We start from the raw sequence: 26,096 nt of genomic DNA on the forward strand, positions 1-26,096 counted from the left end.
TTCACCTGTGCTTATTCCATTGTTAAAACTCCCCATCGGGTTTTTGATTTTGTTTATAATTTTCACTTCTAGAATTTCTACTTGTTGCTACACACATTTTATAGTTTCCTACTCCCTAAAGATTTTCAAGCTTGACATATTTCTTTACTCATAATAAGGGTAGTTGTTTTATAATCTCTGGTAACTCAAAAATCTCAAGACTTTGCGAGTGTGTTCTGTGGATTCTGGTGGTTCGTACTCACACTCGTGGCACTTATTCCCACGTATGCCTTATTATCTTGTATTGTGTGTTGGTTGGTCACCTTAGATTATAAAATTATTTTAAATTTGAGGCCTAGGATGAAGGCAGATTCCTCCAGGTGTCTGGGAACACGACCTGCCTGGAGTCACCATAATCCAAGTTCAAGGCTTCAAGTTCCTCGGATCACCCAGGAGATGTTAACTCAGACCAGAAATAGGGATGCAGGGTGGCTTACTTCTCAATCACCTTTACTAATTCGAGGTCTCAGCTTATTGAGGGGAAGGGTCTCCTACTTGACCCCTGAATTTCGTGCCTCTCACGAAATTTGATTTCTGAGCCTCTCATTCAATAAGGTTTTCAAAACTCAACTTCCTATAGTGAAATTGGCAAATGCCCTCAGGGCAAAAGTGATTCCCACTTCTATTAACTCAGTTCCCATTTTCCTTTTAATATCAGTCTTTTCATATTAGCCCTTCAAAATTCCTCTTATCAGCTTTTCAGTAGTTTTACTAAAGTTTTGTTTTATAATTTTAGAACATTCTTATTAATCCCACAAAATCTGGGAACCACACCTTCTAATATTCTTTATTCTCAAAAACAATTTATGAATTGGTCACAACTAATCTTAAGATTGTGAGGTTACAAATCCCCAATGCAAACCAACTCAAGTAAACAAGAGAATTTCTATTGTTTTATTTAATTATTCAGCCTAAAGGTTGCACTGACTCCACACACAGCTAGATCCAACAACAGAAGACATGTCATTAGAGTTCTCTCTACTACCTCCCTGCAGGCCTCACTTCTCCTTGAGCAGATAGGTTTCCTCCCTAAGACAGAGACAACAGCCACATGCATCTCAAAACTTACCACACACCTGTACTGTGATCCCTGTGCAACAGACTATAGTATCTTCCTACTAGATTTTGCACAAAAGTTCTGGGTGTCTGTGTCATGAGCCTATCCCAAGCCCCACTGCTACGGCTAGTCAAAACATGACTACCTGGGATACACCGTGATTAGCAGTCTAGCTATAACCACATGGAACAGGAAGGTAGGCAGTTACTCAAAAGGCAACCAGGACACTGTCATCAGGAGAAAAAGGATGACAAAGCCTCCCAGGCACACAAAAAATAATAGCTACCTGAGTCTGCTGTGTCTTCTTTCCCATTTTTACAATTTCTTTAATTATTCCAATTCTGAATGTTTCTTGACTTCATCTTTTGTTTCCCTGATTTGATTTTAACTCTCCTTATGAGTTTCAAAGATGAACTTAATTGGCCTGTTGCTGTTCCATTTCTTTATCTTCTACCCTGGTCGGCTATTGTTTAATAGATGTGATGCCTTCTTTATCTCTCTGAAAACAGACTCCAGCCATTCTTTAAAATCATCTTGTGTTTCTTGCTGGAGATCCATTTCAGGGATTAGGTTTATCTGTGTCCTTACTGTTCTGATTCTGTTCTTCCCCAAAATAAGCCAATAATTAATTCCATATAAATGTTTGCATTTGACCATACTTCTGCTTTTAATTTATTGATCCTTGCTGTTAATGCAAAACAGCAAAATAATAAAAAAATACTTTATAGTGAGTCAAAGAGAGCTCTTGAAGATTTTCACACAGGCCATCATCCCTCTAACAGAAAAACTGAGGTCCTTAATATTTTTGATTGTGCTGATCTCTAAAATATTACTAAATTTTTGTAGGGGAGGAAGACAATTCCTCTACCCTCTAGGTCCTTGTGGCTGCTCTAAGAATTAAATTGACATGAGACAGAATAACAGGAGAAAATCAAATCAAGTTTAATAGCATGCATACATGAAAGAAACCGAGGAAAACTGAGTAACTCGTCAGACTGGCCAGAGCCACCACCTTAAATGCCATCTTCAGCTAAAGACAAAGGAGGATGTTGCGGGTACCGGTTTGGGCCTTCAAAGGGGAGGAAGGCAATTCACATGGAGATGGAAATGCAAATATTTGTTAGACAACTGTTTGCTGGGCCATCTATAGAGAATGTGGCCCAAGAGATAGAACTTTCATAAAAATGGGCTTATTGGTGTCCTTTTGATCACACATATTTTCATTATACTATAGTTATTTAATGGTATTAGCTCCTTCCTGGAACAGGCCTTCTATCTTAAATTCTTTTAGGCTGTTAGTGGGAAGGTCAAAGTTCCTTTCAGAGTCTTTTGTTCTTAAAAATAATCAAAGCAGTGGCCAGCCTGCGGCCTAGTGGTTAAGTAGTCGTTAAGTTTGGCGGGCTCTGCTTTGGTGGCCTGAGTTTGGTTCCCAGGTACAGACCTACACCACTCATCAGCAGCCATGCTCTGGTGGCAACCCACATACAAAATAGAGGAAGACTGGCAGAGATGTTAGCTCAGGGGTAATCTTCCTCAGCAAACATAATAATAAGGCAAAGAGACACATTTTGGGGTGGCCAATTTTGATCCCCCACATTTTCAACATATTTCTTCTTCAAATTAAGCTTCAGATCAGACTGATTTTGGTTTTTTATTACACTCATGCCCTATTTCTTTGTGTTACCATATTTTGTTATTTTCAACAAATGTCTTCCCATTTCAATCTTAATAACATACAATCTTAGATCAAGAAGAAAATTCAAGATATTTCAGTGCAAACTCTTTGTTCCATTGTTTGATAAATGAGAAGCTAAACCCAGAAAGGTTAGTTGTCTTGCTAAGGTCATATAATAGTTAATTTTATAATAAGCAACTACAATCTGTATCTTCAAATTCCAAATTCCCTCTTTCATAATCAAAGAAAGGCAGGTTAAAAAAAAAAAAAAGAGCCTGAAATAGACGTCAGCATCATGGTGGAGTGAGCTTTCCCACAAACTTTCCCCCAGATAAGACACAACAAAAAGGACATTCACATACCAACACAGCACACACACGTAACACAAAACGACGTCTGAGAGACCTACGCAGCTGCACATCTGAGAGTGGACGTGCTGGAGCCCCTGGAGGAAGTGGGGAGAGATAAGGAGAAATCCTCCCCTCGGCATCCTATTGGATACTCCAGGACCATGTCACTCCCAGAGGGGGGGGGCAGGGCAGCCCTCTGTGGGGACACCATAGCTCTCCAAGTTCTCTCAGCCTGTGGGAAACTCCCACACGGAGGAGTCGGAGCTGTAGTCGGGGTGCCTTCAACATCTGAGCACCCCAGGAGAGCAGACAGCAAGGGAAAAGCAAGAAGCCCTCCCCAGATCGGGCAGGCAAAAGGGAGAGCGCCTCCCCGCCCTCCACACGCCTGGAGCACCAGCTCAGCCAGTCAGCCAGAGCGCTCCACTTGCAGATCACAGTGGGCTCAGATTACACAGCCCTTGATCCCTACCCAGTGGCGGCAGCTAGAAACTGCAACCAGATATTGTTAGGATGAGGAAAAACAAGCCAACTTCAGCAGGCACAAGACAAAAATACATCAAATCTCCAGACCTGAAGGAAATGACAAGCACCCAGAAATCAATACTGACAGCACAGAAATTTATACCTAAACAACAGAGAATTCAAAATAGCGATCATGAAAAAGTTCAACGAATTATAAGAAAACACAGATAAACTATTCAACAATATCAGGAATTTCTTCACAAAAGACATTGAAACCATGAATAAAAACTAATCAGTATTGCCCTATGATCCAGCCATCCCACTACTGGGAATCTATCCAACGAACCTGAAATCAACAATCCAAAGAGGCTTATGCACCCCTATGTTCATTGCAGCATTATTCACCATAGCCAAGAAGTGGAAGCAACCTAAGTGTCCCTCGATTGAGGATTGGATTAAGAAAATGTGGTATATATATACAATGGAATACTACTCAGCCATAAAAATAGACAAAATCGTCCCATTTGCAACAACATGGATGGGCCTGGAGCGTATTATGTTAAGTGAAATAAGCCAGAAAGAGAAAGACAAACACTGTATGATCTCACTCATATGTGGAATATAAACCAACACATGACAGAGAAAACTGGACTGTGGTTACCAGGGGCAGTGGGGGTGGGGGGTGGGCACAAGGGGTGAAGGAAGTCATATATATGGTGATGGACAAACAAAAATATACAACCCAAAATTGCACAATGTTAGAAACCATTAAAACATCAATAAAAAAATAAAAAAAAAAACTAATCAGTATTGTTGGAAATGAAAAACACAATGGAGAAGATAAAAGAAAATCTGTATCTTTAAAGAACAGAGCTGACAATACGGAGGAAAGAATTAGCAATATAGAGGACAGGAATGCAGAAATGCTCCAGATGGAGGAGAGAGAACTAAGACTAAAAAGAAATAAAGAAATTCTCCAAGAAATATCTGACTCAATTAGGAAATCCAACATAAGGATTATAGGTATTCCCGAGGAAGGAGAGGGAAAAAAGAACAGAGAGCTTGTTCAAGGAAATAATAGCTGAGAACTTCCCAAATCTGGGGAAAGAGCTGGAAATACCAGTAAATGAAGCCAACAGATCACCTAAATATGTCAACAGGAAAAGGCCCTCTCCAAGGCATACAGTAGTAAAGCTGGCAAAAGTCAATGACAAGAAAACAATATTAAGGGCAGCTAGACAAAAACAAAAAAATAACGTACAAAGGAACTCCCATCAGGCTCTCAGCAGATTCCCCACAGAAACCTTACAGGCTAGGAGAGACTGGAATGATATATTCAAAATTCTGAAAGACAAATCTGTCAGCCAAGAATACTCTATCCAGCGAAAATATCATTCAAATATGATGGAGAAACAATAACTTTCCCAGATAAACAAAAGCTAAGGGAGCTCATGGCCACAAGACCCCCCACTACAAGAAATGCTCAAGAAGGCCCTCACGCCTGAAAAAACAAGAGAGAAAGGAGATACAAAGCTTGGAGCAAGGAGAAATACAGGTAGACAAAATCAGAAAAATAGTAGCTCTCTATCAGAATAGGTTAGCAAACACTTAAATACCAAAATCAAAGATCAAAGGAAGGAAAACACCAAAGATAAATACCTCATCACTTTAAACACACACTCACAACACAAGATGGAATAAATTGTGACAATACTAACTTAGACGGGGAAGAGGAGAGGTATCAAATCGACTTAGTCTAAGGAAATGAGAGGTCATCAGATAATGAACTATCTCATCCACGAGATTTTTTATACAAACCTCAAGGTAACCAATAAACAAATAATCGTGAGAGAGATATATGATAAATAAAGAGAAAACTAAAGGAGTCATCATACAGAACTACCAAACTGAACTGGTAGGCCAAAACACACGGGAGAAGAAACAAAGGAAATGCAAAAGAACCAGAAAAATAAACGATAAAATAGCAACATTAAGCCCTCATATATCAATAATCACTCTAAATATAAATGGATTGAATTCTCCAATCAAAAGACACAGAGTGTTGGGCTGGCCCCATGGCTTAGCGGTTAAGTGTGTGCGCTCCACTACTGGCAGCCCGGGTTCGGGTTCGGATCCTGGGCGTGCACAGACGCACCGCTTCTCCGGCCATGCTGAGGTCACGTCCCACATACAGCAACTAAAAGGATGTGCAACTATGACATACAACTATCTACTGGGGCTTTGGGGAAATAAATAAATAAATAAATAAAATTATAGCCAAGACGTGGAAGCAACCCAAGCATCCCTCGACTGATGACTGGATAAAGAAGATGTGGTATATATATACCATGGAACACTACTCAGCCATAAAAAAAGACAAAACTGTCCCACTTGCAACAACATGGATGCACCTGGAGAGTATTATGTTAAGTGAAATAAGCCACACAGAGAAAGACAAATACTGCATGATTTCACTCTTATGTGGAATATAAACTAACACACAAACAGAGAGAACTGTATGGTGGTTACCAGGGGGAAGGGGGTTGGGGGGTGGGCACAGGGATAAAGGGACACATTTATACGGTGAATGACAAACAATAATGTACAACTAAAATCTCACAATGTTATAAACTATTAGGAAATCAATAAAAATAAATAAAAACAAAAATAAAGGGGGCCGGCCCCGTGGCTTAGCGGTTAAGTGCACACGCTCCGCTGCTGGCGGCCCGGGTTCAGATCCCGGGCGTGCACCGACGCACTGCTTCTCCAGCCATGCTGAGGCCGCGTCCCACATACATCAACTAGAAGGATGTGCAGCTATGACATACAACTATCTACTGGGGCTTTGGGGGAAAAAAAATAAATAAATAAAATCTTTAAATTCTGTTGCCCACCTTCCTTTTTTTTTTTGTATGTGAACCACCACCACAGCATGGCCACTGACAGACGAGTGGTGTAGGTCTGCACCCAGGAACCAAACCGAAGCAGAGCACGCTGAACATAACCACTAGGCCCCCAGGGCTGGCCCTGTTTGGCACGTTTAAAAGTATTTCAAAATAATTTTCAAAGCATTAAGAATATATGTGCTAAGCTAATTAAAATTTCTCTTACTTTTGCCTTATTTTGTGGGTGTTTAAGTCTCTTGCTGCTTTTGCTGTCACAGGGGTAATGTTAGAACTGGGAGAGCAAAGGACATTATGTAGTAAATTACTGACTACAATTTGTTTCTATTAGCTAAATAAAACTGGAAATGGGCTGTTTTCTTCCTTCCTGCATTTTAAAGAGGAAGCAATTGAAAATTCAGGTTAATTGTGTCCAAAAGCCTAAATACACACTACTTTATCTGAAGACTATCAAATACAACTTTGCTTTTTTTTTTTAATAATTTTATTTATTTATTTTTCCCCTAAAGCCCCAGTAGATAGTTGCATGTCACAGTTGCACATCCTTCCAGCTGCTGTATGTGGGACGCAGCCCCAGCATGGCCGGAGAAGCGGTGCACCAGTGTGCGCCCGGAATCCGAACCCCAGGCCGCCAGCAGCAGAGTGCGCGCACTCAACCCCCAAGCCACGGGGCCGGCCCAAATACAACTTTTCTACAGAATGCCTATCAACCAGTAAATCAATGTCTTTTTTTTTGGTGAGAAGATTTGCCTTGAGCTAACATCTGTTGCCAATCTTCCTCTTGTTGCTGAGGAAGATTCGCTCTGAGCTAACATCTGTGTCCATCTTCCCCTATTTTGTATGTGGGACACCACCACAGCATGGCTTAACAAGTGGTGTGTCCGTCCACACCCTGGACTTGAACACGTGAACCCTGGGCCACCGAAGCAGAACACATGAACTTAACCACTATAGCACCGGCCTGGACCCATAAATCAAGCTCTTTTAATTTGGGTAGTATTTGTTATGGACTGTAAGTCTGTAAACTGGGGGTGGGGGCAGGAGAGGGGTGCGCTCTCATCCCAGCACCAACACAGTGCTTTGCACACAGTGAGCACTCAGCACACATTTGCTGAATTCAAGAAAGAATACAGGGGCCGGCCCAGTGGCGCAAGCGGTTAAGTGTGCACACTCCACGGCAGTGGCCCAGGGTTTGCAAGTTCGGATCCCCGGGCGTGCATCGACACACTGCTTGTCGAGTCATGCTATGGTGGCGTCCCATATAAAGTAATACACTGCTTGTCGAGCCATGCTATGGTGGCGTCCCATATAAAGTAGAGGAAGATGGGCACAGATGTTAGCTCAGGGCCTGTCTTCCTCAGAAAAAGGAGGAAGACTGGCATCAGATGTTAGCTCAGGGCTGATCTCCCTCACAAAAAAAAAAAAGAATGAATACAGGCTTCTGGCTGATTTCCCCCCTCGGTACTAGAACTCAGTTACTCTGAATGCTATCAAATAGGAGATCACTGGCTAGAATGCAGAAGTCATAATTGTACCCCAGGTAATTTTACCTATTTTTCAACCTTGTAGCTATCTTGTTTATAACTACTTAAGTAAAATTAATAAAGACAATGCTCCTCAAATTTATCAGTTAATATCATTATCTATACTTAAAACATTAATATCAGAACTGGAAATTAGTGTAACGTGGTAGTTAAGAGCATAAGCTCCAAATCCAATTGCCCAGGTTTATACTAAAACTGTCCCTTACTATGGTTTTTTGGATTAGTTAACATCTCAAAACTTCATTTTCCTCAACTTTAAAATGGGAATCCTAACAGTGCCTACTTCAGGAGATAGGACTGCTGTGAGGATTGAATGCATAGGCTATGCTTACATTTTACAACACTAAATTCTTAATTTCTATCTGTTGAAATAAAGCTGGTAATTCTATCAGTAAACACTAAGTGATCTCACAAGAAGACACAAAATACGTTTGAAGGATTAAGATTTAAAATGATCAGCAACTGTGTCATATTTATACTTAAAACTTTATACTCTCTACACCTCATTTCCAAAAAAATGTTGGGATAGCTAACAAAAATAATTCAATTTCATCTTTTTTTTCAAGCCAGATGAAGGGAAGAATGACAACATAATAAAACGCAGCTGGGGAAAAAGGAACATCTGCCCAACTGGTGGATCTCAAGTTCAATACTAAGTTTCACAGCAGCCAAAACGACATCCTTGAAAAACAAACAAAAACACCTTATCAGCTATTCAGGAAGACCCACAACTTTTCTTGGCACTATAGTTTAAGAGGAAAGTTCCACAAATGTATAAATTATACTTTTAAATTGACAGTTCAGGGGCCGGCCCCGTGGCTTAGCAGTTGAGTGCGCGCACTCCACTGCTGGCGGCCTGGGGTTCAGATCCCAGGGGCGCACCGACGCACCGTTTCTCTGGCCATGCTGAGGCCGCGTCCCACATACAGCAACTAGAAGGATGTGCAACTATGACATACAACTATCTACTGGGGCTCCGGGGGCAAAAAAAAGGAGGACTGGCAATAGATGTTCGCTCAGGGCCCGTCTTCCTCAGCAAAAAAAAGAAAAGGATTGGCATGGATGTTAGCTCAGGACTGATCTTCCTCACAAAACAAACAAACAAATAAATAAATAGTTCAGATTTTTAAGAAGGAGCAGCTTGCTCCGCCAATAGACAAACAATGTGTCCCTTTCACCTTACTCCAAATTTTAAAATTTTTTGGTACTTGAAAAGCCAGATCACTTGTTCTTTTCCTAATTTTGTACAAATTGAAAGAGGAAATGAAAATCAAGTAACTATGATCTAAAAGTTCATCTTTAATTTTTAAAACGTACCGTATGCAGAAGGCAGGCAACAGAATAAAGCTTTCACGAACACCACCCTTGAATCAGGCCCAAGTTCTGGATTCAAGTCCCAGCTCTAACGTTAAAGCTTGACCGTGGGACTCTTGAGTCCCCAATTTACTAGTCGGGAAAAGGACAACAATATGTGTACTCACCTCACAAGGTTGTTATCAGAATGGATTAGGTACCTGATAGAGTGCTTCACCCAAGCGTTCAGTAAACTGAGTGAGCATCTAAAAATTTAAACTTCATTAAAATAACTAGTTTTTTAAAAATACATGTATATATTTATATAAACTCTCCAAATCCAAGTCTGATAAGATGAAAATTTCCCAACTCACTGCTTTAATTACCACTGCTAAATAATCTTTTTTCTGCTGGGGCAGGAAAATTAATCAGAAAAGTGTCAAAATAAATCACTGCTTTTTCTCCCATTTATTTTTATTTATTTTTCCCAGCTTTTTTGAGATATAATTGACATATTGTATAAATTTACAGTATACAATAAATCACTGCTCTGAAATATAATACATGCCCCTTTTAAAGCACACATGTGCAAGCATAAAAATTTGCTTACATCAAAGCTAATCCTCAAAGATTATGTTTTAAAATTTAAGTTAAAAATGTCACCTTACTCCAAATATCTAAAAAAGTAAACTAGACTGAACATAAAAACTGAACTAAACAATCTTTATCCTGAAGCTCTCAATAAACAATATAATTTGCCGATACCAGTTTTTTCCAAGAAACAGATTGTGTTCTGGGGGCCTCACACAATATCTAACCCACCCAGACAGCCCTCAATATGTTGGATTAGTGGACAAATGAGTACTATTCCAAATGTAATAAGGGATCCTTTCTTCACCAAAGCTTAAAACAAAGAAGATGCATAGTGAACAACAGCTTAAACACTTTGCTCTTATAAAGAAAACTTTTTTTTCTACAGATAAGGCAACAAAAGGAAAAAATTAAGAAAAGTAGACTCAAAAAGTGACTATCTAGTTGGGCAAAGAGACTACCCTACTGTTTTATGACATCCCCTAAGAAAAATTACTCTAAAAGCTTCACAGAAGCAATCAACATGACAAAAACACACAATCAGGAAATAATTTTTTTTTTTTGAGGAAGATTGACCCTGAGCTAACATCTGTGCCAATCTTCCTCTTTTCTTTTTTCTCCCCAAAGCCCCAGTAGACAGCTGTACATCCTAGTTGTAGGTCCTTCTAGTTCTTCTATGTGGGACGCTGCCTCAACATGACTTGATGAGCAGTGAGTAGGTCCGCGCCCAGGATCCGAACTGGCGGTGCACAGAATGCACAAATTTAACAGCTATGCCACCAGGCTGGCCCCTAGGAAATAATTTTTAACTTTTACATAATAAAAAACACTATTATCTCTAAGAGTGTGTATGCAAATGGAATGAAAACACACACAGCCAATTCTCAAAATTATGGGACACATGCAATCAGAAATCTTCACAGGCTCTGTCTAACCAGGGCTCATTTTAACCCAATACCCTAAACAGGACCAAACTCTTCACTACTCTCCACTTCCACAATTATACCATAAGATACACATATACAGTACTTAAAAAAAAATCATTCCCTTTGTCATACTAGAAAAACAAAAACTTCGAAAATCTAAAAATCACTATAAGGATTAAAAAGGAAGCAAATTCTGACACATCCTACAACATGGATGAACCCTGAGGACATTATGCTGAGTGAAATTAAAAAGTCACTAAGGGACAAATACTGTCCAAATAATTCCACTTATATGAGGTACCAAAAACAGTGAAATTCATAGAGACAGAAGGTAGAATGGTGGGTGCAGGTACTAGGCGAGGCGGGAATGGGGATTATTGTTTAATAGGCAGTTTCAGTTTAAGAAAAGGAAGAAGTCCTGGAGATGGATAGTGTCATGCTTGCGCAACAATGTAACTGTACAAACTGTGCACTTAAAAATGGTTAAAATGTGGGGCAGCCCAGTGGTACAGGGATTAAGTTCAAGTGTTCTGCTTCGGAGGCCCGGGGTTCCCCAGTTCGGACCCTGGCCGTGGACCTACTCAACACTCATCAAGCCATGCTGAGGTGCGTCCCACATAGAAGACCTACAACTCTACAACTGTGATACACAACTACGTACTGGGGCTTTGGGGAGAAAAAAGAAAAAGAGGAAGATTTGCAACACATGTTAGCATAGGGCCAATCTTCCCCCCCCCCAAAAAAAATGGTTAAAAGGTAAGTTTTGTGTTCTGTATATTTTACAATTTTTAAAAAAAAATCACTGCCAGGAACCACCTGAAAAAAAGAGCTGTTTATGTGGAAATGGCAGGCACAAATTTATTTTTCACAAAGGGACAAGCTCATCTTACATGGGTTTTCTATGCTATTGAGCGATTTGTTCAGATCCATCCAAATTCTTCAGCCCCAAGGAAAGCATTAAAAACAATGACCCAGGCCGGCCCGTGGTGTAGCAGTTAAGTGCGCGAGTTCCGCGAGTTCCGCTGCTGGAGGCCCGGTTCGGATCCCGGGTGCGCACCGGCGCACTGCTTGTCCAGCCATGCTGAGGCGGCGTCCCACAGAGTGGAAGTAGAAGGACCTACAACTAGGATGTACAACTATGTACTGGGGCTTTGGGGAGGAAAAAAAAAAAAAAAAAAAAGAGGCAGATTGGCACAGATGTTAGCTCAGGGCCAATCTCATGTTTTCAACCGAGAATGAAACAATAGCAGAATTCAATTAGGTGGAATGCAATGCAAATAGCTAGTCACCAGTACTAACAGAAAAAGTTAAGTGTTTAGTAATTTTTCAATGTTTTATTTACCACTCCTTTAGATAATAACCTGCAGTAGGGACTTTGTCTTTTATGTTTTGGAACACATCATCGATCTATGGATCATCAAAAGTGATAGAACATAACTGGAAACTAATCCCATTCCTCCTACCTAATTTGAAATTACTTTCCCCAGAAAGAAATTCATTATTGGGGCCAGCCCCGTGGCCTAGCGGTTGCGTGCTCGTGCTCCACTGCTGGCGGCCCGGGGCTTGGGTCCTGGTGCGCACCAACCCACTGCTTGTGGAGGCATGCTGTGGCAGCGTCCCACGTAAAGTGGAGGAAGATGGGCACAGATGTTAGCCCAGGGCCAGTCTTCCTCAGCAAAAAAAAAAAGGAGACTTGGCAGATGTTAGCACAAGGCTGAGCTTCCTCACAAAAAAAAAAAAAAAAAGACTTGTGCCCCAAGAAAAAAAACTGGAAAGCCTACATTTTAACGACAAAGTCTTTGTAGTCTTTTTTTTTTTTTTTTTTTTTTTTTTGCTGAAGATGACTCACCCTGAGCTAACATCTGTGCCAATCTTCCTCTATTCTGTATGGCCACCGATGAGTGGTCCAGGTTCACACTGGGTACAGAACCTGGGCCCCCAAAGCTGAGCCTGACGAATTTAACAAGGCTGGCCCCTGTAGTCCGTAGTCTTAAAACTAAGCCAAATCATTGGAGGTGCACAGGGCTGGGGGGGTGTGGTTCTGAGCTCTGGCTGCTCTGCCTGCCACAGCCTGGCCCAACCTCAGTGCCTCAGTGCCAAGCTCAAGCCCCATCACTCCTTCCAGGTTCCTAGACCTTAGATTTCGTGGTGGGGATGGGAAGCTCTATGTATCTCTAGGAGGAGATAAATGCCTGTGCCATGAATAAATTAATAAATGAATGAGAGTGGGGGAAAGAAAAACCTAGTTATTTATAGTTCGAGTTTTATTCTGTACTTAAACCCATGGCTATTTATTAAACTTTTAATTTTGTAATCATGGCTAACAAAAATTTTTAACTTTCAAGTCAGTTTTCCAAGCAATCTAGTTAGCAGTCCAAATTATTTTTGGTTAAGATCTAGTTCTAAAGTAATGAAAAGCAAACATCTACAATAAATTTCCCTCACTTATAACTTACTTTGCACCATAGTAAGCAGTCCTTAGAGCACCAGCAGCAGCAGCACATGGGAACTAGTAAGAAATGCAAGTTACCCGGCCCCACCCCAAACCTGCAGAATCAGAATGTCTGGGGCAGGGCCCAGCAATCGTGTTTTAACAAGTGCTCTAGGGGATGCTGATGAGTCTGAGAACCACTGGCTCAGGAATTCAAGAGTCCTCCTGCCTAGGTTCAAATCTTAGAGTCAAGGTCTACTTGCTTGGTAACGAAGACTAAATTACCCAGCTTCCTATACTTATTCTTCATCTATCAAATGAAATTACCGGCTTGTTCTGAAGAGATTAAATAAGAAAATATAGGCGCCGGCCTGGTGGTTTAGCGGTTAAGTTCGCTCTCTCCCCTTCGGCGGTGCCCCGCGGTCCCCAGTTTCGGTCCTGGACGCGGACCTACACAGTGGTCATCAAGCCATGCTGAGGCGGCGCCCCACACAGAAGAACCTACAACTAGGATATACAACTATGTACTGGGGCTTTGGGGAGAAAAAAGGAAAAAAAGGCAGATTGGCACAGATGTTAGCTCAGTGCCAATCTTCCTCAAAAAAAAAGAAAACATAATACGTTAACTGCTTAAAAGAAATGCGAGCACATAAGAACCACTCAAATGCTGGCTGTGGTTACTACTATATACGCACGGCCTCCTGACGGGTGTAGACTGCAAGAGGGAGAAAGGCAAGGCAGAAAAGGCTTACTGCCTACCCACCCAACAGTTAAATACCTAGTGACCATGCCAGACACGTGTACACAAAGCAAAACCAAACACACACTTAGAGGAAGTAAAGACGCCCGCCTCGGAGGGGAGAGCAAGTTGATTTGGACACTGTAGGGAGAAATAACCAATTCTGACCGAACAATATGAGACGGCTTTAACAGTGACTCCAAGAAAGAGTTCCACGACTTAAAGAGAAGAAAAAGTCATGCCAGCCTACAGGCGTGCGCCAGGATCCCAAGACGCAGACGAAACGAAGAGCGCAGGGCAGCAGACCGCCGCGGCTGGAGACGGAACAAAGCAAAACAGTGCAGCAGGAAATAAGATCAGTCTCCCCCATCGGAGGCCTGCGCCTGGGGACGAGGCCGGCCCGGGCCGCGCCACGGCACGCTCTCGTTTGCACACTAACTTCCCCTTGTCTCCCGAGCCCCCGCGACGACCTTCCCGCACAGCGGCCGCGGGAGAGCCGCCATCCGCAGCGGCGGAAGTGTGCGCGGAGCCCGCACTCGCAGGCGCGGGCCGGCCCACGGGACGCGACGTCAACCCCGCGCCGGAGCCTCCCCGCGGAAAAACGGCCGCTCCACAGCGGAGAAACTCGGGGGAGGGCGGCGGAGGGCGGGAGAGGAAGGAGGGCCGCTTTTTGTCTTCCTCGTCTCCTGAAACCCCGTCTGGGCGCTGGCCGAAGCCACGCGGCCTATTTTCGCGGTCCGCAGGCCGAGGCTTTCCTTCCGGTCATTGTGCGGCTTCCCCCCCAGAGCAGGCCCCGCGGGGCAGGCGCGCCGGCCGCGCCGGGACAAAGCCCGCTCCGTCTCCACCTGGGCGCGGGCGGGGCGGGGGCGGCGCTCGGGGCCGCCGGCAGTTACCAGGCAGCCGGCACCGCCCCGCCGCCCGCCGGCCAATCCGGCGCGTCTGCCGCCGGGCGCACGAGCCCCGGAGACACCCGGCCGAGCGCGACCCCACGGCTCGGGCCTGGCACCGCGCGCGCCCCCGCACCGCGCGCCGGCCAATCAGCGCCGGGCATGCGCACCCGCGGGCTCGCGCGGGGCTCACGCGGGAGCCCCCCCGCAGCGGCGCCCCTCCCCCGCGCGCGTGCAACTGCCGTGCCCGCGACCGCGGCCGCCCCACCCCCACGCCGGGCCCGGGGCCCCACGCGGCCGCCGCCGGCCCCCGACCCCTGTCCGTGGCGCCCCGGAGGGGGCGAGGCCCAAGTCAAGGCCCCGTGCGCGAGGCAGCCGGGGCGGGGCGGGGGTGAGGCGCCAGGGACTCACCCGACTGCAGCCGCCTCCAGGCAGCGCCGGGGCCGGGGAGCCGAAGGGCAGCGGGTGCGGGCCGCGCTGCTGCGGCCGCGGCGGAGAGCCTCGGTCTGAGGCGAGCTGGCGAGCGCGCAGGAGGTTGGAGGGCGAGGGCCGTGCGTCTCGGCCGAGCTCCTGTCACCGCCGCATGGCCGCCCCAGTAGGGCCTCGCTCAGCGCCGAGATCGCTCACAGGGGACCGAGGGAGAGGCCGGGGCAACCGCGGCAGGCGGAAGGCCACGGTTAGACAGCGCGTGCGGCGAAGCGGGGGGGCGACCGGTGGCCCCTTTTCTCTGCTCTCAGAGCTTGTCTCTCACCCTCCTCCTCTTTTTTTTTTTTGTTCCTCGAAGGCGCGCTGCGCGTGCGCACCCGCAGCGCCGCCCAGCGGGAATTGTAGTTTCCGATTCGTCCCCACCAACGCGACGGCGGGGGCGGTGGACTACGACTCCCAGGAAGCCTCGCGCCGGCGAGCCCCGAGCCGGAGGACGCGGCGAGCGCGGCGCCCGGCCCTCTCCGGCAAGGACTGTCAATGGAGGCGCGGGTGGTGGGAGCAAGAACATGGCTGCACCTGGGGCCTGCGCGGCCGCCGTGTGGGGGAGGGGAGCGGGGCGCAGGGGCACAGATCCAGGCCGGGGGTGGCTCCAGCGGGCCTCAGCCATGGTGCAGGGCTCGCACTAACTCGTGCCCCCGAGATTGCTTGCAAATTGCTAGGCCGGAATACGGCAAAGTCGGGGCGCCCCAGGCCCTCTGCCACCCTCGGTGCCCCGCCAAGGCACTTCCTCCACCCTGCACCACCCTCTGGGACACAAAGAACTGTCCCTTTTGAAAGCATGCCTCCAACGCCGCCGCAAGAGACCGTTGCTCCAACTTGGACGGGCCCGGGGAGGGGACTCTTCTGTTTTTATGTACCACCCCCCCCACCCCCGGCTTTGCTCACGCGCCGTCTCTCACTCAACATTTAGAAGGAAAGTGGAGGAAAAGCCACGGAGTGCGAGCAGAAAACCTGATTTGTCGCCCGTTCTGTTCTGTTAACCGCTAAGCAATTTTACTCAAACCCCTCCCTCGGTCATTTTTTTGCCTCTCAATTTGCGTTAGCTCGTGAATTTCGAAAATAGACGTTACTGTTCACCGAAGTTAAACTCAAAAGTTTGAGAAACTCGAGCCCAGAGAGTTTAGATGTTTAGGTAAAGCACAAAATCGAATGATCCTGTGATTTTTTTTCCCCACCGGAGATTCGGGCCACGCCGGCACCCCACCCCCACCCGCCCTCGGTAGGTGGCGACCACGGCACTTTTTCCAGCCTCCCGGTCTTTGTCGCTCGAAATAAAACTTTGCGAGCAGCCAGTCTTTTGATGTAAGTTCAAAACCTTTCCTTTGAATTTGGGTTCACGGATTGGCGTTCCCCGTCTTCTTTCTTCCATAGACTGCACTCATGAAGCCTCACCTAGAATTTCCATGTTGGATTTCTTTAAAATAAATGGAAAATTTAAAGATCACTGCGAGGCAATGTGATGACAGAAGACTTCTACTTTTTTATGATTTCCCCTGCAATCTTTTACAGTCATTTTGGGCTCACCTAATTCGATTGTGACTTATCAAGTCTCTCTACAGCATTAATTTAGTTTTCATAAGAACAGTGTTCTTTTTGCACTCATATTTCATTAACGTTTTGGAATATTTAATTGAATTCCATATTCCCAATACCAAGTACAACTGACATATATTCAGGAGCAAGTGTAACTCTTGAGAAGCCTACAACTTAGCTGGTAAGAGCTGCCAGCCTACAAGCTGCAAACGTTCAGCTGCTGTAGACATGGGTGAGTATGTTTTCTTGGAAAGACTGGGAGGTTAAGGACAGTGAAAGGAGGATTCACAGGGTGCAGTGGAGTCGTGGAGTAGCACTGGAAGGGTGTTAGCAAGTAAGTTAGGAAGGCAAGAATTATTTAGTCCAGATTACCCTTGTCATCCTTAAAAACTTATTTGGGAGGCAGTCCCTTTCTTCTATGAATTTAACAGTTCAGAGTGAATTTTTTTTTAATTTAATTTTTTTTTCCCCCCCAAAGCCCCAGTAGATAGTTGTATGTCATAGGTGCACATCCTTCTAGTTGCTGTATGTGGGACGCGGCCTCAGCATGGCCAGAGAAGCGGTGTGTCGGTGCGCGCCCAGGATCCGAACCCAGGCCGCCAGCAGCGGAGCACGCGCACTTAACCGCTAAGCCATGGGGCCGGCCCCAGAGTGAAATTTTGCTGCTTCCTGGTGAACACCTCCAACTTCCTTGAAGTTGAAGCAGTTCCTAAAACTGTTAAATCCTAAAGCAGTTCTTAAAACTTCAGCTGGCTTTGAGTTGCCTGTAGACAGAAAGCTGGCCCTCTGGGGACAATGAACAGAGTGTGGTTTGAACAATGTATAGAGGCCAAGCTTTTTTCTCAGCGTACTACTGTTAATAGGTGTAACCCTCAAATTCTTGTCTTACAGTCATATAAAGATCATGCTTTTTCCATCTTTCTTAAGGCCTGGCTCACCACCTTGGCTGTAATTGGTACACTTGTTGCTATTCCTTAGCCAGTTTCTCCCTCCCATTGGTACAGATGGTATGATGCTAGATGCATTATGCTACATTAACTTGTTAACTACATTAACTACATTAACATAGCTATAAACCACTTGAATAACATCTTCCTGCAAAGCCAGTTGTTTTTCCAACATAATATCAGTTTGCTGTATTTTGGGTTGAGCAACAGATGAAAAAAAAAATCATTGATTTGTATTTAGGGATAGCATAGTATGGAATCCTCCTTTGTTTAGGTCACACTCAATGTAGCAAGATGCATGCACCAAGACAGATTGCAAGAAGAGCAGATTCACAGCTCGGCTCACGCTCATTTAAGATGTAAGCACACAGAGGCCAACAGCTGGCATAATCCTGCACGTTATTCATTTCAAATTGTTTCAAATAATTCTCTCTTTTTTTAATGTTTAACCTAGTGTATGCAATCCTGCAGATGAGTGTCCGTATAATATGACACCTCCATTCTACTGCATACTGTGGGAGACAAAGCCAAGTCAAATGGGCCTGGGCCAGGCTAGAGATGGATTTAGATCAAGTGTGAGCACTTCCACCAACTCAGATGCATCTTCACATAGACTCTGACCTTACAGCCTTGCTGACTGCTTTGAAATAGCAAGTGATGTGGTGATGTCTGAATGTCTTCACCAGGCCTGAAGAATAATCACCTTCTCCTTGAGTTTTCAATACTTGATATCAGGAGTCTGCCTTGTCCATTATCATGGGACCCACCCTGGATAGGAAATCCTGCCACTGGTGCCGACAGAAGACAGAACCATGCTCACCTGCCTTGGTCAAGGTCATTGTTGTTGAGATCATTTAGTGCTCTTTTTAAAGATGCTCTTTAAATCATTTAATCTTTTATGACTCTGTCGAATATTTTAGATTGCCCAAAACCATAATTCGAGCAGAACTCTCAACACATCCAGTCTTTTGATGAATACCGATCAGGTCTTTTTTCCCTGTAATGTTGCTTGATGCAGGCCCAATATCTTCCAGGTCCAATTTCTTGGTTTTTCTCTACAGCATACCTAGTACAATATATAGAGAGAATGGGATGTAAATATATATCACTTGTCAGGTAGCAGTCTGATCTTTTAGATTAGTGTTCCCATTAGGATGCGCACAGATGACACAGATAGGGCCACAGTGACATCTTCAGCTGTTGGATGAGTGTCTGCACTCTAGCAGATAACTCCTTTGTGATGACAAGGACACTTTTTTAACTGATTATAAAACACTGTTTTGAACAGTTTTTTGTTTGTATAATTTGAGTATTTAGAATCCTGGATAAATGACCTTTTACAGAAGTCTTCCAAAGTTGGGGGAAAAAACCTCTTCCAAGTTATAATTTATTCCTAATAATTAAAATGTACTTGTGCTCTAAAGAGAGCTTCCAACTCTTGCTCTGCCTTTTGTGCAAACATCTACCCTATGCAATGAACCTAATATTCATGTAACACCAGTTGAAATACAGTTTTATTTGTTGGCTTATCAGGATTTAGATGAATGGTATATTCTATTTAGTGTTATGTTAATATTGCTGTAATTGTGTGACTTAATTTTTAAAAAGTAAAACCTCTGTAGTATTTTCTCTGCCTCCCGCAGGGATTTGGAGGACTCAGAGGATGTGTAAATGAAAATACTTTACACACTCTTAGTTAAGTGTTATAAGTATTAGATGGTATAATTTAGCATTCAAAACATTAAGATTATCTTATGAACGAAATTTCCATGTTTCTTTTCTAACTAAATAAATATCTTGCTCATTTTTACTTTTTGTGTGTGTGTGAGTGTGTGTGTGTGTGTGTGTGTGAGGAGATCAGCCCTGTGCTAACATCTGCCAATCCTCCTCTTTTTTTGCTGAGGAAGACTGGCCCTGGGCTAACATCCGTGCCCATCTTCCTCTACTTTATATGGGACGCCACCTCAGCATAGCCAGACAATCGGTGCGTCTCTGCACGCCTGGGATCCGCACCCAGGCTGCCAGTATCGGAGCGTGTGCACTTAACCACTAAGCCACGGGGGCCGGCCCCTAAAAATTTCTTTTAAACATGTTTTCTCTTTTTATTTCCAATATCAACTTTTTTTTTTTTTTCCCCTCGAGGAAGATCAGCCCTGAGCTAACATCCATGCCAATCCTCCTCTCTTTGCTGAGGAAGACCCGCTCTGAGCTAACATCTATTGCCAATCCTCCTCCTTCCCCCCACCCCCAAGCCCCAATAGATAGTTGTATGTCATAGTTGCACATCCTTCTAGTTGCTGTATGTGGGACGCGGCCTCAGCATGGCTGGAGAAGCAGTGCGTCCGTGCGCGCCCGGGATCCGAACTGGGGCCGCCAGTAGCGGAGCACGCACACTTAACCGCTAAGCCACGGGGCCGGCCCCTCCAATATCAACTTAACATTCAGCTTCTTGATTCTTTTTTTTTGAGTAAGATGGGCCCTGCACTAACATCTGTTGCCAGTCTTCCTCTTTTTTTTCTCCTCAAAGCCCCAGCACGTAGTTGTGTATCATAGTTGTAGAGTTGTAGCTCTTCTGTATGAGACGCCGCCTCAGCATGGCTTGCTGAGGGGTGAGTAGGTCCACGCTCAGGATCCGAACTGGGGAACCCTGGGCCATCAAAGAGGAACCCTCGAACTTAACGGCTACACCACTGGGTGGGCCCCTGATTCTTTATCTTTGCAGTTACCAAGCCTTTCCATTTTTTCTGGTGGATCATAGCAACCTTTTTAACCTCCTTCAAGACCTTGTGTTTATTATAATTAAGGTAGATACACTTGGGAAAGTTTTCATCTAAGAATAAAGGGAGGGACCAGCCCGGAGGCGTAGTGGTTAAGTGCTCGCGCTCCGCTGCTGGCGGCCGGGGTTCAGAACCCTGGGCGCCCATGACGCACCACTTGTCAGGCCATGCTGTGGCGGCGTCCCATATAAAATGGAGGAAGATGGGCACAGATGTTAGCCCAGGGCCAGTCTTCCTCAGCAAAAAGAGGAGGATTGGCATCGGATGTTAGCTCAGGGCTGATCTTCCTCACAAAATAAATAAATAAATAAATAAGAATAAAAGGAATGTTTGAACAATGGATTAGAGGGGGAGGAAAAAGCCAATAATAATGATGCTGTGTAGATGTGAAATTAGCCCACCATCAGTGTGTCACATACTTTTAATTGTTTTCCCAGCAGTGGGAAGGTGTGAAATCATCCTCTCCCTTCCCCTGAACCTAGGCCAGGAGCTGGCCAGGCTCTGGGTTGTACCTGGAGCCTTAGACTGACTTCATTGACTTCAGCAAACTGTGCTCTCCAATGCCAAATGAACCCAGACTGGCCCCGGGGTGATGGGGGAAGGTGAGGGCAGAGTGAGCAACAGGAGAGAATCCGAGCACCTATTAAATTCTAGAAAAGCCTGAGAAACTGTCTCTGTCCTCCAGAAATGTATAATAATGGCTAACATTTATTGAGCATTCTTTCGGTGCTACACGCTGTGCTCAACACTTAATAGATTATCTCATTGCAGGCCGTCAACAACCACCTGTGGTGGGTGTGTAGCACCTCTGCATATACTAAAAAGGCTCAGAGGTTAAGTTACTTAGCCAAGGATACACAGGTGGCAAAATGCAGACTCTAATCTACATCAACCTGTGTCCGAGCCAGAATGCCCGACTGCTGCTGTCTGGCTGTAGGCCACAGCCATCTCATCCAGGCGGTGTGGCAAGTGAAGCAAGTGCAAGGTACGCTCAGATGAATGCCATGAGATAGTACAAGAGGGCTGGAGAGGAAACAGGAAGTTTTTTATGGAGGTGGTAGCATTGCAATGCATGTTAAAGGATGGATGGAATTTTAAAAAATAAAATAACATGAATATGGTTTAAAAAGTGGGGGGCTCAGCCTTTTAATACCTCTAATCAAAGGCATGCTTCCAGGAAAAAAAAAAAAAATTATGCCTGTACTGAGCATATACCCATCCTTTAAAAATGTATAGAAAACCAATGTGACCTTAATAACAAAAACTCATAAAACACAAAATAAAATAAGTTTATAGGAATGAGGAGCCGGCCCGGTGGCGCAAGCAGTCAAGTGCTCTCACTCCACTGCAGCAGCCCGGGGCTCGCAGGTTGCATCCGGGCGGACACCTACGCACCGCTTGTCAGGCCATGCTGAGGCAGCGTCCCATATACAGTGGAGGAGGATGGGCCCGGATGTTGCCCAGGGCCGGTCGTCCTCAGCAAAAAGAGGAGGATTGGCAGATGTTAGCACAGGGCTGATCTCCTCACAAAAAAAAAAAAAAGAAAGAAATGAGATCATACTATCCATAGTCTTCTAATAGATTCCCCTAACAACAGACCTTTAGGTTGTTTCTTGTATTTTTCCTACGTTGTTGTTTGGCATATTTTTATGAGTATATTTTTAAAGCAAATTCTTAGCAGCAAAATGATCACATCAAAGGATCTGTTCACCTAAAATTTTGATACACATTGTCAATTTGCCCTCCCGGAGGATTGCACCAGTATACATACAGGGTATGAAAATGCCCATTTTCTCCACACCTGCCCAGTTTTGGTGGAAACTAGCTTTTTTTTTTTTTTTTAGCAGTTCTGACGGGCACATTATGAATGAAGTTGGGTATCTTTTCGTATTTTTATTAGCCATTTGCATTTATGTTTCTGCAAACAATATTCGTGCTGTCTGCATTTTCACAATTAGGTCCTTCGCTTTTTTCCTTTATTCTCTTGTCTGAGTGCATTATAAATGAAAGAAATTTGCCTTTTGTTACGTGTATTACAAATATTTCCCCAGTTTGGGCCGGCCCCGTGGCTTAGCGGTTAAGTGCGCGCATTCCGCTACTGGCGGCCTGGGTTCCGATCCCGGGCGTGCACCGAGGCACCGCTTCTCCGGCCATGCTGAGGCCGCGTCCCACATACAGCAGCTGGAAGGATGTGCAGCTATGACATACAACTATCTACTGGGGCTTTGGGGGAAAAAAGGAGGAGGATTGGCAATAGATGTTAGCTCAGAGCCGGTCTTCCTCAGCAAAAAGAGGAGGATTGGCATGGATGTTAGCTCAGGGCTGATCTTCCTCAAAAAAAACAAACAACAAAAAAACACAAATATTTCCCCAGTTTTCCTTTTCACTGTGACATTTTTTTTGTGTTACTGTTATACTGAAGTTTCATTTTTACATGGTCAAAGTTATCAATTTTTTTCTTTACGTCTTTGATGTTATTAAAGGTGAGAAAAGCCTCCCCCACACCCAAATAGACAGCGACAGAGAGAGCGATTTTCTAGATATGTGTGCACACACGCACGTTCTCCAGACACGCCCTCCCTCTACCACCCCCTTGTTGCCTGGCTCGCCCGGGTCTCCCGTGTCCGGTCCCTCGGGGCCCTCTCTGGTCGCCGGCCCCACTGGTCCCAGGCGCTTGCGGGCAGCGGCGTCCCGTCGGCCGGGTTCTGGGGGAGGCGGGAGGAGGCCGGCGGCCACGGGAGCCCTGCCACGTGGGGGTGCCCTCTCCGCCGGAGTGCAGACAGAACACAGGCAGCTGAGGACAGAAGCCCCCTTTGGCTCCCCTGCCCTTGCGCCGCTTCTGTTTCTCATTATAAACTGAGCTGGTGAACAGGCCTCGCGTTCTAGATCGGTCCGCCTGAGCCGCCTCCCCACCGGCCCCAGTGCCGTGGAGGGCGGCGGCATCCCTGCCCGAGGGGTGCAGAGGTTTCCCTGTAATGTGCTCTTCCAGACTTTCCAACTAGTTGAAAAGAAAGTCTCAGCTTCATATGGATTTTGTTTTTTTCCTGTAGTAAAATTTATATAACATAAAATTCACCGTTTTTCTTTTAAGGATTTTATTTATTTATTTTTCCCCCCCAAAGCCCCAGTAGATAGTCGTATGTCATAGCTGCACATCCTTCCAGTTGCTGTATGTGGGACGCGGCCTCAGCATGGCAGGAGAAGTGGTGCATCGGTGCGCGCCCGGGATCCGAACCCGGGCCGCCAGCAGCGGAGCGCGCACACTTAACCGCTAAGCCACGGGGCTGGCCCTAAAATTCACCGTTTTAACCATTTTTAAGTGTACAATTCAGTGATATTAAGTACATTCACAATGTTGCATAGCCATCACCACTATCTATAATAATAATATTTCCAGAACTTTGTCATCACCCCAACAAAAACTATCCATTAAGTAATAACTCCCCATTTTCTTCTCACCCCAGCTCCCGGTAACCTCTTTTCTACTTTCTGTGTCTATGAATTTGCCTATTCTAGAAAATTCATAAAAGTGGACTCATACAATATTTTTCCTTTTGTGAATAGCTTATTTCATTTAGCATGTTTTCAGTGTTACATGTTCTACCATGTATCAGAAATTCTTTTTTTTTTTTTTAATTTTTATTTATTAATTTTTTTCCCCCAAAGCCCCACTAGATAGTTGTATGTCATAGCTGCACATCCCTCTAGTTGCTGTATGTGGGATGCGGCCTCAGCATGGCTGGAGAAGCGGTGTGTCAGTGCTCGCCCGGGATCCGAACCCGGGCCGCCGGCAGTGGAGCGCACGCACTTAACCGCTAAGCCACAGGGCTGGCCCCAGAAATTCTTTTTTTTATGTGAGGAAGATCAGGTCTGAGCTAACATCCATGCCAAGCCTCCTTTTTTTGCTGAGGAAGACTGGCCCTGGGCTAACATCTGTGCCCATCTTCCTCCACTTTATATGGGACACCGCCACTAGCATGGCCTGGGATCCGAACCCGGGCCACAGCAGAGCATGCGCACTTACCTGCTATGCCACAGGGCTGGCCCCAGAAATTCATTCATTTTTATGGCTGAATAGTATTCCATTATGTGTAGATACCATATTTTGTTTATCCATTCATCTGTTGGGTCATTTCCACTTTCTGGCTATTGCGAATAATGCTGCTGTGAACATTTGCATACAACTATCTGTTTGAGTCCCTGTTTTCATTTCTTTTAGTTGTATACCTAGAAGTGGAATTGTTGGGTCATGTGGTACCTCTATGTTTAACGTTTTGGCAAACCACCAAACTGTTTCTACAGGGGCTGCACCACCATTTTACATTTCCACCAGCAATGCTCAAGGGTTCTGAGGGCTCAGGACAGGCCTCCCCAAGATGTGCCACTGTGGCATGTGGCATATTTTGAGCTAAAGACAATCAAGACCCTTTGGGCTCTAGAGAAACTGTTACCCCTCCCTCGAAGAATTTAAATTGGGGGCCTTGCCCCTAATAAGAGTTATTACCAGAAATAACTTGTTATGACCTATCTGTATGGCAGGACAAACCTCTAATTACTAAACATCTGCTCATCTTATCATCTCATGAATCACCCTATTCCCCTCTGAAGCCTCAGGCCCCTCTCCCATTCCTTAGCTCAAGATGGCAAATATACCTCATTTTACCTTTTTGTCTCTGACCCTCTCATGGAAGGGGAGGGTCTTTGACTCTCTCATGTATGTGGAGTTCCCATATATACGAAATTAAATTTGATTTTCTCCTCTTAATCTGTCTCATGTCAATTTAATTCTTAGACCAGCCATAAGAACCTAGAAAGGTTGAGGAAAATTTCTTCTTCCCCCACAGTTCTAATTTCTCCACATCCTCACTAACGCTTGTTATTTTCCATTCTGTTAGTGTGTGTGTATGTCTGTGTGTTTAATCAGAGCCCTCCTAGTGGGTGGGATGTGGTATCTCATTGTGGTTGTTTTGATTTGGATTTCCCTAATGACTAATGAAGTTGTGCATCTTTTCATGTCCTTATTGGCCATTTGTATATCTTTGGAGAAATTGAGTCCTTGGTCCATTTTTCAATTGGGTTGGTTGTCTTTTTTGCCTTGAGGTATAGAAGTAGTTCTTTATATATTCTAGATATTAATCTCTTATCAGATATATGAATTGCAAAAATTATCTCCCATTCTGTGTGTTGTCTTTTCACTCTCTTAATAGTGAAATGACATGTACTTTGATGCACAACATTTTAAGTTGATGGTGTCATTTACCTATTTTTTAATTTATTTGCCAGTGCTTTTGGTATCATATTTAAGAAACCATTGCTAAATCCCAGGTCATGCAGTTACTCCCCTATGTTTTCTAAGAATTTTTTGGTTTTAGCTCTTAAATTTAGATCTGATCCATTTTGAGTTAATTTTTGTATATAGTGTAAGGCAAGGGTCTAATTTCATTCTCATGCATATG

The 26,096-nt window shown here is 44.7% G+C and overlaps 1 protein-coding gene and 1 long non-coding RNA gene across 10 annotated transcripts in view; one reads left to right on the top strand and one right to left on the bottom strand.

Annotated features, from left to right (window-relative positions):
- Nucleotides 1-15,637, bottom strand: part of GTF2I (general transcription factor IIi) — a 117,171-nt gene extending 101,534 nt beyond the window's left edge. For 6 of the 8 annotated variants that reach the window (XM_058568947.1, XM_058568944.1, XM_058568946.1 and 3 more), the window contains exon 1: nucleotides 13,297-14,247. In XM_058568947.1, coding sequence (XP_058424930.1) covers nucleotides 13,297-13,306 — 10 coding nt within the window. In that variant the 5' untranslated portion in view covers nucleotides 13,307-14,247. Of the gene's footprint in view, nucleotides 1-9,511; nucleotides 9,590-13,296; nucleotides 14,248-15,308 lie in introns of those variants that run through there. The other 2 variants (XM_058568943.1, XM_058568942.1) reach the window with 2 other exon arrangements.
- Nucleotides 15,638-15,961: 324 nt separating this feature from the next.
- Nucleotides 15,962-26,096, top strand: part of LOC131422071 (uncharacterized) — a 30,214-nt gene continuing 20,079 nt past the window's right edge. Inside the window, exons 1-2 of one of the 2 annotated variants that reach the window (XR_009224023.1) lie at nucleotides 15,962-17,148; nucleotides 21,412-21,625. This is a non-coding gene — a long non-coding RNA (uncharacterized LOC131422071). The remainder of the gene's footprint in view (nucleotides 17,149-21,411; nucleotides 21,626-26,096) is intronic. The other variant, XR_009224022.1, reaches the window with a different exon arrangement.

Source organism: Diceros bicornis, chromosome 26 (assembly GCF_020826845.1).
Source record: "Diceros bicornis minor isolate mBicDic1 chromosome 26, mDicBic1.mat.cur, whole genome shotgun sequence".
Lineage (NCBI taxonomy): Eukaryota > Metazoa > Chordata > Mammalia > Perissodactyla > Rhinocerotidae > Diceros > Diceros bicornis.